The 17,208-nt window shown below is 44.5% G+C and overlaps 1 protein-coding gene across 1 annotated transcript in view; it reads left to right on the top strand.

Annotated features, from left to right (window-relative positions):
* Window positions 1–17,208, top strand: part of LOC139366890 (collagen alpha-1(XI) chain-like) — a 166,321-nt gene that overhangs the window by 69,530 nt on the left and 79,583 nt on the right. Inside the window, exons 25-37 of the mRNA XM_071104629.1 lie at window positions 828–881; window positions 4,073–4,117; window positions 4,322–4,375; window positions 4,477–4,521; window positions 7,767–7,820; window positions 7,925–8,032; window positions 8,479–8,532; window positions 10,222–10,275; window positions 10,601–10,645; window positions 11,294–11,347; window positions 11,498–11,542; window positions 12,699–12,752; window positions 13,230–13,283. Of these exons, the coding sequence (XP_070960730.1) occupies window positions 828–881; window positions 4,073–4,117; window positions 4,322–4,375; window positions 4,477–4,521; window positions 7,767–7,820; window positions 7,925–8,032; window positions 8,479–8,532; window positions 10,222–10,275; window positions 10,601–10,645; window positions 11,294–11,347; window positions 11,498–11,542; window positions 12,699–12,752; window positions 13,230–13,283 (720 nt within the window). The remainder of the gene's footprint in view (window positions 1–827; window positions 882–4,072; window positions 4,118–4,321; window positions 4,376–4,476; window positions 4,522–7,766; window positions 7,821–7,924; window positions 8,033–8,478; window positions 8,533–10,221; window positions 10,276–10,600; window positions 10,646–11,293; window positions 11,348–11,497; window positions 11,543–12,698; window positions 12,753–13,229; window positions 13,284–17,208) is intronic.

Raw genomic sequence — 17,208 nt, 5'->3', positions numbered from 1 at the left:
CTCTGAGGATCGAGTATCTCTGAGAACCCAGTATCTCTGAGGACCCAGTATCTCTGAGGACCCAGTATCTCCTCTGAGGACCTAGTATCTCCTCTGAGGACCTAGTATCTCCTCTGAGGACCTAGTACCTCCTCTGAGGACCTAGTACCTCCTCTGAGGACCTAGTATCTCTGAGGACCTAGTATCTCCTCTGAGGACCTAGTATCTCCTCTGTGGACTGAGTATCTCTGAGGACCTAGTACCTCGGAGGAGGACATAGTACTTCCTCTGAGGACCTAGTACCTCGGAGGAGGACCTAGTATCTCCTTGGAAGACCTAGTACTTCCTCTGAGGACCTAGTACCTCGGAGGAGGACCTAGTACTTCCTCTGAGGACCTAGTATCTCCTCTGAAAACCTAGTACTTCCTCTGAGGACCTAGTACTTCCTCGGAGGACCTAGTACCTCCTCGGAGAACCTAGTACTTCCTCTGAGGACCTAGTACCTCATCGGAGAGCCTAGTATTTCTCTGATGACCTAGTACGTCCTCGGAGGAGGACCTAGTACCTCCTCAGAGAACATAGTTCTTCCTCTGAGGACCTAGTACTTCCTCGGAGGAGGACCTAGTACCTCCTCGGAGAACCTAGTACTTCCTCAGAGGACCTAGTACCTCGGAGGAAGACCTAGTACCTCCTCTGGAACATAAACATAGTATTATTCTCAGATAGTTTTTCTCCAAGGTAATCTCAGTCCTCCCAGAAACAGAGCTGAGGTCAGCAGATACATTGTTAAAGTACAGTGTCGTTTTGACCTTTAATCAATCAGTGTTTCTATGTGTCTCTGTTTACAGGGGCCTCACGGCAGGTTGGGGTTGGCCGGTTTACCTGGATCAGATGGGCCTCCTGTACGTGATATTCTGTTAACTCTGTCTCACACTCTTCTCCTCCTCTCACACTGTTGACTCAGACAACCCACCAGTACACACTGTAGTTTATAGAGGAGTATGTCAACCCACCAGTACACACTGTAGTTTATAGAGGAGTAGAAACCCACCAGTACATACTGTAGTTTATAGAGGAGTAGAAACCCACCAGTACACACTGTAGTTTATAGAGGAGTAGAAACCCACCAGTACACACTGTAGTTTATAGAGGAGTAGAAACCCACCAGTACACACTGTAGTTTATAGAGGAGTAGAAACCCACCAGTACACACTGTAGTTTATAGAGGAGTAGAACCCACCAGTACACACTGTAGTTTATAGAGGAGTAGAAACCCACCAGTACGTACACACTGTAGTTTATAGAGGAGTATGTCAACCCACCAGTACACACTGTAGTTTATAGAGGAGTAGAAACCCACCAGTACACACTGTAGTTTATAGAGGAGTAGAACCCACCAGTACATACTGTAGTTTATAGAGGAGTAGAAACCCACCAGTACACACTGTAGTTTATAGAGGAGTAGAAACCCACCAGTACACACTGTAGTTTATAGAGGAGTAGAAACCCACCAGCACACACTGTAGTTTATAGAGGAGTAGAACCCACCAGTACACACTGTAGTTTATAGAGGAGTAGAAACCCACCAGTACACACTGTAGTTTATAGAGGAGTAGAACCCACCAGTACACACTGTAGTTTATAGAGGAGTAGAACCCACCAGTACACACTGTAGTTTATAGAGGAGTAGAACCCACCAGTACACACTGTAGTTTAGTGAGGAGTATGACAACCCACCAGTACACACTGTAGTTTATAGAGGAGTATGACAACCCACCAGTACACACTGTAGTTTATAGAGGAGTAGAAACCCACCAGTACACACTGTAGTTTATAGAGGAGTAGAAACCCACCAGTACACACTGTAGTTTATAGAGGAGTATGACAACCCACCAGTACACACTGTAGTTTATAGAGGAGTATGACAACCCACCAGTACACACTGTAGTTTATAGAGGAGTAGAAACCCACCAGTACACACTGTAGTTTATAGAGGAGTAGAAACCCACCAGTACACACTGTAGTTTATAGAGGAGTAGAACCCACCAGTACACACTGTAGTTTATAGAGGAGTAAAACCCACCAGTACACACTGTAGTTTATAGAGGAGTAGAACCCCACCAGTACACACTGTAGTTTATAGAGGAGTATGTCAACCCACCAGTACACACTGTAGTTTATAGAGGAGTAGAAACCCACCAGTACACACTGTAGTTTATAGAGGAGTAGAAACCCACCAGTACACACTGTAGTTTATAGAGGAGTAGAAACCCACCAGTACATACTGTAGTTTATAGAGGAGTAGAAACCCACCAGTACACACTGTAGTTTATAGAGGAGTAGAAACCCACCAGTACATACTGTAGTTTATAGAGGAGTAGAAACCCACCAGTACATACTGTAGTTTATAGAGGAGTAGAGACCCACCAGTACATACTGTAGTTTATAGAGGAGTAGAAACCCACCAGTACATACTGTAGTTTATAGAGGAGTAGAACCCACCAGTACATACTGTAGTTTATAGAGGAGTAGAAACCCACCAGTACACACTGTAGTTTATAGAAACCCACCAGTACATACTGTAGTAGAATCCCACCAGTACATACTGTAGTTTATAGAGGAGTAGAAACCCACCAGTACATACTGTAGTTTATAGAGGAGTAGAAACCCACCAGTACACACTGTAGTTTATAGAGGAGTAGAATCCCACCATTACACACTGTGGTTTGTCTCCCTTCCACTTCAAACCACCATCCAACATCTCTTTGAATGTTGTACTATTGTATAACCTACAGTGTGATGGTCAGGGTGAGAGAGAGGCATCTTGAGGCCTAACAGTCAGGGTGAGAGAGAGGCATCCTGAGGCCTAAGGGTCAGGGTGAGAGAGAGGCATCTTGAGGCCTAACAGTCAGGGTGAGAAATAGGCATCTTGAGGCCTAACAGTCAGGGTGAGAGAGAGGCATCATGAGGCCTAACGGTCAGGGTCAGAGAGAGGAATCTTGAGGCCTAATGGTCAGGGTAAGAGAGAGGCATCCAGAGGCCTAACGGTCAGGGTGAGAGAGAAGCATCCAGAGGCCTAACGGTCAGGGTGAGAGAGAAGCATCCAGAGGCCTAAAGCCTCGTCATTGAGGCGGCAGGGTAGCCTAGTGGTTAGAGCGTTGGACTAGTAACCGGAAGGTTGCAAGTTCAAACCCCCGAGCTGACAAGGTACAAATCTGTCGTTCTGCCCCTGAACAGACAGAACACTGTTTCTAGGCCGTCATTGAAAATAAGAATTTGTTCTTAACTGACTTGCCTGGTTAAATAAACGTAAATAAATAAAATGTACAGCCCAATGTTCTGCCCTTCTATCTCCTCACACATTTAATTCACACCAGGCGTACAAGTGAAAGATGCATAAACTAACCAGTCAGTTAGACTGAACCTGGAGCTAGGATTGTTAAAACTTCCATCACTACAGTCTGATGTTCAGATGTGTTCCATAGAATCAAGCTAGAACATTCTGATGTTCAGATGTGTTCCATAGAATCAAGCAAGAACTTTCTGATGTGCAGATGTGTTCCATAGAATCAAGCTAGAACTTTCTGATGTTCAGATGTGTTCCATAGAATCAAGCTAGAACATTCTGATGTTCAGATGTGTTCCATAGAATCAAGCAAGAACTTTCTGATGTGCAGATGTGTTCCATAGAATCAAGCACTTTCTGAGAACTTTCTGATGTGCAGATGTGTTCCATAGAATCAAGCTAGAACATGCGAACTTTCTGATGTTCAGATGTGTTCCATAGAATCAAGCTAGAATCTGAAACTAGAACATGCGGATGTTCAGATGTGTTCCATAGAATCAAACTAGAACTTTCTGATGTTCAGATGTGTTCCATAGAATCAAACTAGAACTTTCTGATGTTCAGATGTGTTCCATAGAATCAAGCTAGAACATTCTGATATACAGATGTGTTCCATAGAATCAAGCTAGAACTTTCTGATATACAGATGTGTAGAGACATCAGGCTCGAGGTGGTCCATAGAGAGTTTACGTAACATAGAGCATCCATAGTAGAGTAAAGTAATTTGTGTAATTTATTTTCTTACAGGGCCATCCTGGTAAAGAAGGTCCAACTGGTGAGAAGGGAGCTTTAGTAAGTGCAATTAATTAATATATTGATTAATTGATTGATTTTTATGTAATTATTTTGAATATGATACATAAACAGATTCATTTTGAATGGGTTTTATGACATATCTCTTATTGAGAGACTAATGAAGACGTTGTGCTCTCTCTCTCTCTCTCTCTCTCTCTCTCTCTCTCTCTCTCTCTCTCTCTCTGTCTTCTCTTCCTCCAGGGCCAGGCAGGTCCCCAAGGTCCTATTGGTTATCCCGGTCATCGTGGTGTCAAGGTACGGTGTTGTAGCTCACCCAGGGGATGTTCAGTAGCATCCTGAAGGTGGGACATTGTGTCAGGTCGGTAATTGTGGTCTGTTTTCTGTCTATCTATTAGGGTGCCGATGGCGTTCGTGGACTGAAGGGTGGAAAGGGAGAGAAGGTAAAGCTTCCTCTTTTCAAAATGTGACGCTTCGTATTCCTGCTGCTATTGTGTGTAAGAATGTTTTGATTCCTAGCACTGTCCTATCTGACCAATGAGTTGGAACACAACGCTCTCTCAAAACGTCCTGTCACAAAGACTTCCTGCAGTACAAAATGCCTACACTTTCATCTCAGTAAACACACCAAACGCCTAAACTCTCATCTCAGTAAACACACCAAACGCCTAAACTCTCATCTCAGTAAACAAGCCAAACGCCTAAACTCTCATGTCAGTAAACACACCAAACGCATTAACTCTCATCTCAGTAAACACACCAAACGCCTAAACTCTCATCTCAGTAAACACGCCAAACGCCTAAACTCTCATCTCAGTAAACACACCAAACGCCTAAACTCTCATTTCAGTAAACACGCCAAACACCTAAACTCTCATCTCAGTAAACACGCCAAACGCCTAAACTCTCATCTCAGTAAACACACCAAACGCCTAAACTCTCATCTCATTAAACACACCAAACGCCTAAACTCTCATCTCAGTAAACACACCAAACGTCTAAACTCTCATCTCAGTAAACACACCAAACGCCTAAACTCTCATCTCAGTAAACACACCAAACGCCTAAACTCTCATCTCAGTAAACACACCAAACGCCTAAACTCTCATCTCAGTAAACACACCAAACGCCTAAACTCTCATCTCAGTAAACACGCCAAACGCCTAAACTCTTAGAAAAAAGGATTCCAAAAGGGTTCTTCAGCTGTCCCCATAGGATAACTATTTTTGTTTCATTTTTGTTTCGGCTGTTCCAATCGGAGAACCCTTTTTGAAGAACCATTTTTGGTTCCAGGTAGAACTATGCTGCGTTTCATGTAGAACCCTGTGGAACCCTGTGTGACTCTACATGGAACTCAATGGGGTTCTACCTGGAACCAAAAATGGTTCTTCAAAGGGTTCTCCAATAGGAACAGCCGAAGAACCCTTTTAGGTTCTAAATAGCACCTTTTTTTTATAAGAGTGTAGGAAGGAGTTTCCTGATGTCAGGACAGACATGGTTGTTCCTTGAAGAACATTTAGGGATTCTTCATCAGGGTTGTCCCATTGACATCAGGGTTGTCCCATTGACATCAGGGTTGTCCCATTGACATCAGGGCTGTCCCATTGACATTAGGGTTGTCCCATTGACATCAGGGTTGTCCCATTGACATCAGGGTTGTCCCATTGACATCAGGGTTGTCCCATTGACATTAGGGTTGTCCCATTGACATTAGGGTTGTCTCATTGACATCAGGGTTGTCCCATTGACATCAGGGTTGTCCCATTGACATCAGGGTTGTCCCATTGACATCAGGGTTGTCCCATTGACATTAGGGTTGTCCCATTGACATTAGGGTTGTCCCATTGACATTAGGGTTGTCCCATTGACATCAGTGTTGTCCCATTGACATCAGGGTTGTCCCATTGGATGCCCCTGTCACAACGTCTTCCTGCAGTCCAAAATGTCCCCTCTACTCCTAACTGTATAACAACAGCCTCTTTGTATAAATACATTAATATAATTGAAAACCAAGAGCATGATGCTGATCCACTATTAAAGTTTGGTTTTTACAACAGTAACATCATGGATATCAGGGTTATTACGGAAGTTAGGTTTTAAATTCACTTATGTTGAGGTTTTAATGCAAAACCAAAACCTTGAGGAAGGAAGCTAGTGTTGGTTCTGAATAGAAAATGAATGCACACCATTCCAGAGGTGAGGGCTTGTTGTGAAACATAAAACATGGTTTCACTGCTATGGGTGCACCCACACAACCACATGTGTTAGGAGGAGAAGAGACACAAACAGGTGACAGACTGCACAGAGAGACTCAGAGAACAACAACAGAGATAAGTAAAGTGAACAGTGGGAGACAGAGAACAGAGAGAAAGGAGAGAGTGGGAGACCGAGAACAGAGAGAATGGAGAGAGTGGGAGACAGAGAACAGAGAGATAGGAGACAGTGGGAAACAGAGAACAGAGAGAAAGGAGAGAGTGGAGACAGAGAACAGAGAGAATGTAGAGAGTGGGAGACAGAGAACAGAGAGAATGGAGAGAGTGGGAGACAGATAACAGAGAGAAAGGAGACAGTGGGAAACAGATAACAGAGAGAAAGGAGACAGTGGGAAACAGAGAACAGAGAGAATGGAGACAGTGGGAAACAGAGAACAGAAAGAATGGAGACAGAAGGAGACGGGGGTGAAAGGGACAAAGCGAGGTTTCCTTTTCTCTTGTTAACTCATCCAACATGTTTTCTAATGCTCAAGCACACGTCCCTATAGCAGCATAACAAAGACATCAATAGCTTTTGCTCGTGTGTACATGCAGTGTCATTCCCCTCCTTGGCCACCAGATGACAGTAGTCTTCATGGCATACAGACGTATCAAATGAGGTTCCCTGTTTCATAATGGAAAGCTACAGCCCAGATTCATAGACATGTCTAGCGTTGCTATTAGATTCAAACAAAATAATATTTTTAAAAATAAGTATGTATCCAAAGATACTCTGCCATAGCAATTAGGTTACAACTATGTACAAGCTCAAGGCATACTGAATTCCCATGATCACTTACACATAACGACAGGTTGAAGGTCGATTCAATCTCTGGGGTCCATTTAATCTCTGGGGTCCATTTAATCTCTGAGTTCCATTTCATCTCTGAGTTCCATTTAATCTCTGGGGTCCATTTAATCTCTGAGTTCCATTTAATCTCTGAGTTCCATTTAATCTCTGAGTTCCATTTAATCTCTGAGTTCCATTTCATCTCTGAGTTCCATTTAATCTCTGAGTTCCATTTAATCTCTGGGGTCCATTTAATCTCTGAGTTCCATTTAATCTCTGAGTTCCATTTAATCTCTGAGTTCCATTTAATACCTGGGGTCCATTTAATCTCTGAGTTCCATTTAATCTCTGGGGTCCATTTAATCTCTGAGTTCCATTTAATCTCTGAGTTCCATTTAATCTCTGGGGTCCATTTAATCTCTGGGGTCCATTTAATCTCTGAGTTCCATTTAATCTCTGAGTTCCATTTAATCTCTGGGGTCCATTTAATCTCTGAGTTCCATTTAATCTCTGAGTTCCATTTAATCTCTGGGGTCCATTTAATCTCTGGGGTCCTCTGAGTTCCATTTAATCTCTGAGTTCCATTTAATCTCCTACGATGCAACAAAACAAGTAACCCTTTTATTGACGTTCCCTCTGATTTCAGGGTGAGGACGGTTTCCCTGGTTTCAAGGGAGACATGGGTCTCAAAGGTGACAGGGTGAGTTGACAACTCAATGATACCGATTCAGCCATCATTGTCATGTGTACACTTTCCACCATAGGCTACAGTAATCAGATCTGTTGTCTGTTGGATGTACTCAGGGTGAGTTTGGTATGCTTGGGCCCCGTGGTGAGGAAGGACCTGAGGGTCCCAAGGGAAGAGCAGGCCCCAACGGAGAGTCTGGCTCCATGGGGGGTGCTGGAGAGAAGGTAATGTCTTCATTCTCACTCTCTATTTGTCCTGTTTTTTTATTTTTTATTTATTTAACTAGGCAAGTAATTTAAGAACAAATTATTTTTTTCAATGACAGTCTAGGAACAGTGGGTTAACTGCCTGTTCAGGGGCAGAACGACAGATTTGTACCTTGTCAGCTCGGGGGTTTGAACTTGCAACCTTCCGGTTACTAGTCCAACGCTCTAACCACTAGGCTAACCTGACCCTGTGAGGTCAATCTGTTAGCAGAATATCCCCTAAGCCTGTGGAAATGAATTCCATTTTACTGTACAACTGTTTAAAACATCAATAGGTTTCCGCATACTTCCTGTCAGATGCAAATTTCTAAGCTTTCGGTCAAACGACCTTCATATATGAATGTTTACCAATAATTTGTGCTCATTCAAATATTAGTTTATGTTGACTTTTCTGTTGTCTTCAGGGAAAACTGGGTGTTCCAGGGTTACCCGGCTACCCAGGAAGACAAGGACCAAAGGTATGTAAACAAACCCACTCTGTGATGCCTATGAGGATTTCTGGGAAAACTTTAATCAAAAGCATCCCACAAAACCCAGCTCATCTCAGTAAACACACCAAATACCTAAACTCTTAGAAAGCCTAAACTCTGATAGCTATTTTTTGGTTCAAGGAAGAAACCCTTTTTGTTCCAGGTAGAACGATTTTGGGTTCCATCTAGAACCCTTTGTGTAAAGGACTCTACATGGAACTCAAAGGGGTTCTACCTGGAACCAAAAAGGGTTCTTCAAAGGGTTCTCCAATAGGAACAGCCGAAGAACCCTTTTAGGTTCTAGATAGCACCTTTTTTTTCTAAGAGTGTAGGAAGGAGTTTTCTGATGTCAGGACAGACATGGTTGTTCCTTGAAGAACATTCAGGGATTTTTCATCAGGGTTGTCCCTTTGGATGACCTGTGTTTCAATAGATACCAATGATCCAATATGGAGGTACTGTTAATAGTGCCTGTCAGTCTTCATTCTTCTTACACCCAGAAACCAACAAGGCATATTGTGTCCTCAGAGACCTAGATGGTGCACACTGAGAATTATGATAATCTCCCATCAAACACAGACAGGTAGATTTGATAATTAGCATCATATCACGTCCCCTAACAGGATATACATGCCCTACTACATTACATCCAGCAATATGCTGTTCAGCACACCACTGGCTATATGGATTAAAAGATTACAAACATTATGCTGGAAGATTATGTGGTATTCCGTGAGATGGTGTCTAATACATACTCTAATACATACTCATTTACGCCTGAGAGCTATCAGAATTTCGATTTTTTTTTAGAAAGTGAACTATGGAAGTGTTGCCATGGGTGTCAGAAAGCACAGCCTTTGGGTTTAGAATTATGGCAGTTTCATAGTGAGACATTTGTAATCTTTCAAACTCGTGAGTGTTTGGCCCTATCTATTTCCATCACATGACTTTGTGAATTCAGGCTTAGAAAATACTATACCTAAAGCTTTGAGATGGGAAAATAAAACGCTGGATTGATTTCATGTTTGAATGCTTTCGTGAACACCAGGACTGAAAGTATACGGGTAAGCTAGTTTTGAATCTCGGCCTTCGCAACAAAGAGCCATAATTAGAAAGCAGGATGTCTTCATTGAACTGTGTGTGTTTGTGTGTGTGTGTGTTTACGTGTGTGTGTGTGTGTGTGTGTGTGTGTGTGTTTACGTGTTTGCCCAAATCAGTGGTTTTCTTTTTGATGTTGTTTGGCATCTGTTCCATGTTCCATTTACTCATGTGATATGTTATCTCAAAAGAATGTTTACAAAGACATCATGATATTTGAAGTCCTTACAAACAAAGGGAGAGAGTGTGTGTGTGTGTGTGTGTTTGTGTTTCATTTCCTTATCGTGTAAACTACGTTTTGTACCGCATTCATATCGTTTTATTCTGACGGTGATGTCATGAGCTCGTCACCGTTCAGCCGAGGAGTGTTCTGTTGTCTGTGTTGTCTGTCCATGGCACGGTGCAGGCTGGGTACAGACTCATCATATGACGGAGCTCTCTGTGTCTCCTATATACTAATAGAGGTTGACAGTCAACAACAACAACAACAAATGAAAGCAAAAAAACCCTCTCAAATAATTCCTCATGACATGGATATACTGATTCCCGACCCGCCATTTTGTTCTCGTTGATCTGCAGGGTTCCAGCGGCTTCCCAGGCTTCCCGGGGGCCAACGGAGAGAAAGGAGCCAGGGTAAAAAATAAATAGTCCCTGTTTCTGTTTCTGTTTGGCAATCACACACACTGTAGTTTATTCCTGTTGTAAAAGCATTTGATTGATGACTTTGCACAAAATACAACCTCTGAGAATCAAGGTGAAAGAGATGGTGAAACTATTGTTTGTTTTCGATGTTTTCCTTTCCAATCTTCAACAGAAAGAAAGTCACACTCACCTCGAGTGTTTTAGGACAGACCTGGACAGTTGCTTTGAAAACAACTTACTGAGAAAGTTTAGGCTGAATTGATCTTGAGGTTTATGAATGAAATTAAATGTCTTACACTTGTCTGTTCTTCCAAAGGGCGTGGCGGGCAAAACCGGTCCAAGGGGACAAAGAGGTCCAACGGTATGTCCTCCTACCTCAAAGTTCTCTACCTCACAGTCCTCCTACCTCACAGTCCTCCTACCTCACAGTCCTCCTACCTCACAGTCCTCCTACCTCACAGTCCTCCTACCTCAGTCCTCCTACCTCACAGTCCTCCTACCTCACAGTTCTCCTACCTCACAGTCCTCCTACCTCACAGTCCTCCTACCTCACAGTTCTCCTATCTCACAGTTCTCCTACCTCACAGTCCTCCTACCTCACAGTCCTGCTACCTCACAGTCCTCCTACCTCACAGTCCTCCTGCCTCACAGTTCTCCTACCTCACAGTCCTCCTACCTCACAGTCCTCCTACCTCACAGTCCTCCTACCTCACAGTCCTCCTACCTCACAGTCCTTCTACCTCACAGTCTTGCTACCTCACAGTCCTCCTACCTCACTGTCCTCCTACCTCACAGTCCTCCTAGCTCAAAGTCCTCCAACCTCACAGTCATCCTACCTCACAGTTATCCTACCTCACAGTCCTCCTACCCCACAGTCCTCCTACCTCACAGTCCTCCTACCTCACAGTCCTCCTACCTCACAGTCCTCCTACCTCACATTCAGTATTGCATGTATTGCCTGATCTCATGTCAGTGTCTATTCTGAGCTTTGTCCTCCCCTGTCTCACAGGGTCCACGAGGTGGTCGGGGTGCTAGAGGTTCAACAGGCAAGCCAGGCGCTAAGGTAACTACACTCTCCATCTCAAAGAGATGGTAATAGCTACAGTGTATAACTGGTTAATATCTATGTAAACGATGTGTCATTTATTACGGTGTCCACTTGGGAAACAGTAGAACATCTGATGCTGATTTCCTGTCTTGTTGTGTTTCGCAGGGCACCGCAGGCAACGATGGGCCACCTGGCCCGCCTGGCGAGAGAGTAAGTCCCATAAGACACTGCTTCCAAGGGGGGATGGGTTATGGTCCGGGGTAGGGGGCTGACCCATCAATAATGAAATATGAAAAGGCTTGGAATAAGAAGCAGTTAAGCAGTTAAACCTCTGATGTTTCCAGGGTAGTTCTGACTGCCTGTCTGACATAGTGGTAGGGTTGACCTGGACAAGTGGTGTTCACCAATGGAAGCAAGGAAGCTACACTACACCAGACCCTACTATACCACACCCTACTATACGGCACCCTACTACACCACACCCTACTACACCACACCCTACTACAATACACCATACTACACCACAGCCTACTACACCACATCCTACTGCAATACACCATACTACACCACACCATACTACACTACACCATACTATACCACACCCTACTACACCACACCATACTACACCAAACCGTACTACACCACACCATACTACACCACACCATACTACACCACACCATACTACACCACACCATACTACACCACACCATACTACACCAAACCGTACTACACCACACCCTACTACACCACACCATACTACACCACACCCTACTACACCACACCATACTACACCACACCATACTATAACACACCCTACTACACTACACCCTACTACACTACACCATACTACACCACACCATACTACACTACACCATACTATACCACACCATACTATACCACACCATACTACACCACACCCTACTACACCACACCATACTACACCACACCATACTACACCACACCATACTACACTACACCATACTACACTACACCATACTATACCACACCATACTACACCACACCCTACTACACCACACCATACTACACCAAACCGTACTACACCACACCCTACTACACCACACCCTACTACACCACACCATACTACACCACACCATACTACACCACACCATACTACACCTACACCATACTACACCACACCACAACCAATATCAACCACCCAACCATGTCTAGCAACACCAGATTAGGCAGCAGCATAATCTGAGGCTAGGAAAACTTATTGTTGTCTGCCACACTACTATTAGGAGCATCTCATTGATAAGACTCAGATTGCCCCCAAACCCCCCCCCCCCCCCAATACCCCCCACCCCCTGCTTCCATTCTCTGATTGTCTCTCTGGTTATTCCAGGGACCTCAAGGCCCCCAGGGCCCCGTCGGGTTCTCAGGACCAAAGGGCCCCCCTGTAAGTATCCTCTCAGCTAGTGTCATGGTCATATTTCCAGGTTGAAGGAAAGCAATGCAGTTGTATAGGGTGGGCTATGTATTGTGCTGTTTCACTGATTGGGTGTTGTAATCATTACTGTTACTGAAGCAGAACCCTGTTTCTCATCATCCTCTAGCCAGAAGACAAGTGTTCATTTCCTCCTATTGATTTGTGCTTGATTCATAGTTTTGACTTAACCTTGGCCGATAGTCAGCCCTGTTTCCGCTTTGCTCCATAACAGAACAAGGCATTACTGTGGAGGACGGACAGGTTTTCGTTTAAAAATAGTTATATTTTGAAATATATTTTCCATGTATTTGTAATAGAACAAGAAAACTGATGACATTTGGTCAACACACCACGAATACTATGAGAATCCACCATTAGATGTGGAGGTGTTCCCCTCCTTCACGTATCAGACGTTGATAGAGTCTAAGTTCTCTGTGTGGTTCATAGGGACCACCTGGAAAGGACGGGCTGCCTGGCCACCCTGGTCAGAGAGGATCGACGGTGAGTGTTCCAGTCACCCCCCCCCCCCCCCCCCCTCGTTAGAGCTGTCACACACCTGGGCTCACCTGGCCAGTGGTCTCGGACAGACACTTTCTGCCAGGTGTGGAACATAACCATGCAGACTGACTCTGCTCTCTCTGTGTGGCGGGAAAACCTTTCCTGACCAGACAACTTTTTCACACCTGGATGGATCTGTCTCCTCAAGTCTGCATGGTTTTATAGCACCAGGAGCTCAGGTGTTCGACAGCTCACTGTTAGTCTGCAGACACACAGACTTTCTCCTCCGGTTAACCTTGTGAGTTTTTAATGAAATGAGGATGTATCGTTTAAGAAAGACAACAATTCAAAATGATCTCTCTGTCTCTCTGTAACAGTAAATATTACACTCACACAAGTTCCAAAACAATAGATACATTTCAAATGTCATATGATGTGTACAGTGTTGTAATGATGTGAAAATAGTTAAAGTACAAAAGGGTAAATATATAAAAATAAATAGGGTGTTTGTTCTTCACTGGTTGACCTTTTCTCGTGGCAACAGGTCACAAATCTTGCTACTGTGATGTCACACTGTTATATTTCACACAATAGATTTATCAAAATTGGATTTGTTTTTCAAATTCTTTGTGGGTCTTTGTAATCTGAGGGAAATATGTCTCTAATATGGTCATACATTGGACAGGAGGTTAGGAAGTGCAGCTCAGTTTCCACCTCATTTTGCGGCCTTTCTCAACAGCAAGGCTATGCTCACTGAGTCTGTTCACAGTCAAATCTTTCCTTAAGTTTGGGTCAGTCACAGTGGGTCAGTCACAGTGGGTCAGTCACAGTGGGTCAGTCACAGTGGGACAGTCACAGTGGGTCAGTCACAGTGATTCTGCCTGTGTGTACTCTCTGTTCAGGGCCAAATAGCATTCTAGTTTGCTCTATTTTTTTTGTTAATACTTTCCAATGTGTCAAGTAATTATATTGTAGTTTTCTCATGATTTGTTTGGGTCTAATTGAGCTGCTGTCCTGCGGCTCTGTGGGGTGTGTTTGTGTTTGTGAACAGAGCCCCAGGACCAGCTTGCTTAGGGGACTCTTCTCCAGGTTCATCTCTCTGTAGGTGATGGCTTTGTTATGGAAGGTTTGGGAAATATTTCCTATTAGGTGGTTGTAGAATTGAACGTCTCTTTCCTGGATTTTGATCATTAGAGGGTATCGGCATAATTCTGCACTGCATGCATTATTTGGTGTTCTACATTGTACACTGGGGATATTTTTTTGCAGAATTCTCTCTCTCAGAATTCTCTCTCTCTCTCTCTCTCTCTCTCTCTGGTTCTCCCTGTCTCTCTGTTGCTCTCTGTCTCTCTCTGGTTCTCTCTGGTTCTCTCTCTGGTTCTCTCTCTGGTTCTCTCTCAGTCTCTCTCTGGTTCTCTCTGGTTCTCTCTGTCTCTCTCTGTCTCTCTCTGGATCTCTCTGTCTCTCTCTGGGCCAGGTCCTTCAGGGTGATGTAGTCATGAGATGTTGGAGAGAGAGAGCCTGATAGAGCGAAACACATCCTGAGCTCAGAGACTAGACTACCCCAGAGTCCCCGACACACGCAGACACAAGCCTGTCTTAATGCAGCCAGAGGGTGTGTTTCTAGTGTTTCTTCCCTGCCTGGTCAATTCAAATTGAATACATTAAATTCAGGAAGTGATTTTAATTTAAAATGCAAACATATAAAAACCTTTTAAAAGAAACAGCTACTACTTTATTGAATTTTGGAATTGGAATTTATGTTTACTTCCTGAATTGACGGCCTTTAATTTGAATTGACCTCAACCCTGCTTCCCAGGTCATTGTGGAAAACACTAAATAGCTCCAGACAGCCAGATTCTCTCACCATCGCGCTGTGTTCCAGGCCTTAAATGAACTAAGTTACAGTTGAATAGACTGATTCTGTATTTTAAACAAGCATAGCATAATAACAGAATGGAACACCGGGTAGGATTACCTTTAACATGATAAATAGTGTGTCTCTCTGCATGGCCCACTGTTCTCCTTTGGAGTTTATGCAGCAAAGCTTTGCATTCATCGCTCTCAATTGTATTCACCTCACAGGGCAGTAAAAGCTGCTAACAGCTCCATGGAGCAAGGAGCACCCCAATCATAAACTGTTTCTCTCAATTTGTTGTTCTACCACCCAAGTGATCCATTAGTTGAGGTGTTGGTTTTATTACCTGGTAACAGGCTGGGGGAGCGAGTAATAGCAGAATTGATCACTGCAATAAAATGTTCCAGTCTCTCAGGCCCTAGGCAGTGGACATGGATCCATCCACTCAGCTTCCCTGGGCCACAATCTGCCACACCACACCCTATTTTTTACAACATTAACAACGCCTACACTGTATTTCTGATCAATTTGATGTTATTTTAATGGACAATAAAAAATAAAAAAAACTTTAAAAAACAAGAAAATGTCTAAGTGACACCAAACTGTTGGACGATAGTGTATCTTAATTTGAGCCTTTATTTCCTCAAATTGACTTTTCTTTGTATGTTAGAAGGTCCCAGACAATTGCTTAATGTTTTCATGCTTTGGTGTAATTCTCGTTTCTGGATGATGCTTAAAATACACTGAACAACATTATAAACACAACATGCAATGATTTAAATTATTTTATGGGAGTTACAGTTCATGTAGGGAAATCACTCAATTGAAATCTATTCATTAGGCCCTTAAATATGAATTTCGAATGACTGGGAACACAGAGTTGATCAGGCTGTTGATTGTGGCCTGTTCAATGTTGTCCCACTCCTCTTCAATGGCTGTGTGAAGTTGTTGGATATTGTCAGGAACTGGAACACGCTGTTGCACACGTCGATCTAGGGAATCCCCAACCCTATCACTCTACACCCTACCAAACCCTATCACAACCTATCCTGGCCCTAGCAATGGGCACAGATCCAGCCCCCCAGTCAGGCTCTAGACAGTGTGTCTGGACCCATCCTCCCATCCTCACAGTCAGGCTCTAGACAGTGGGGATGGACCCATCCTCCCAGTCAGGCTCTAGACAGTGGGTCTGGACCCATCCTCCCAGTCAGGCTCTAGACAGTGGACCCATCCTCCCATCCTCACAGGGCTCTAGATGGACCCATCCTCCCAGTCAGGCTCTAGACAGTGGGTATGGACCCATCCTCCCAGTCAGGCTCTAGACAGTGGGTATGGACCCATCCTCCCAGTCAGGCTCTAGACAGTGGGTCTGGACCCATCCTCCCAGTCAGGCTCTAGACAGTGGGTATGGACCCATCCTCCCAGTCAGGCTCTAGACAGTGGGTATGGACCCATCCTCCCAGTCAGGCTCTAGACAGTGGGTCTGGACCCATCCTCCCAGCCTCCCAGTCAGGCTCTAGACAGTGGGTATGGACCCATCCTCCCAGTCAGGCTCTAGACAGTGGGTCTGGACCCATCCTCCCATCCTCACAGTCAGGCTCTAGACAGTCCCAGTCAGGCTCTAGACAGTGGGTATGGACCCATCCTCCCAGTCAGGCTCTAGACAGACCCATCCTCCCAGTCAGGCTCTAGACATGGACCCATCCTCACAGTCAGGCTCACAGTCAGGCTCTAGACAGTGGGGATGGACCCATCCTCCCAGTCAGGCTCTAGACAGTGGGTATGGACCCATCCTCCCAGTCAGGCTCTAGACAGTGGGTCTGGACCCATCCTCCCAGCCTCCCAGTCAGGCTCTAGACAGTGGGTATGGACCCATCCTCCCAGTCAGGCTCTAGACAGTGGGTCTGGACCCATCCTCCCATCCTCACAGTCAGGCTCTAGACAGTGGGTCTGGACCCATCCTCCCAGTCAGGCTCTAGACAGTGGGTATGGACCCATCCTCCCAGTCAGGCTCTAGCCAGTGGGTATGGACCCATCCTCCCAGTCAGGCTCTAGACAGTGGGTCTGGAC

The sequence above is a fragment of the Oncorhynchus clarkii genome, chromosome 15 (genome assembly GCF_045791955.1).
Source record: "Oncorhynchus clarkii lewisi isolate Uvic-CL-2024 chromosome 15, UVic_Ocla_1.0, whole genome shotgun sequence".
NCBI lineage: Eukaryota > Metazoa > Chordata > Actinopteri > Salmoniformes > Salmonidae > Oncorhynchus > Oncorhynchus clarkii.
Note: the sequence above shows the minus strand (reverse complement) of the source record. Positions and strands in the feature narration are given on the sequence as shown.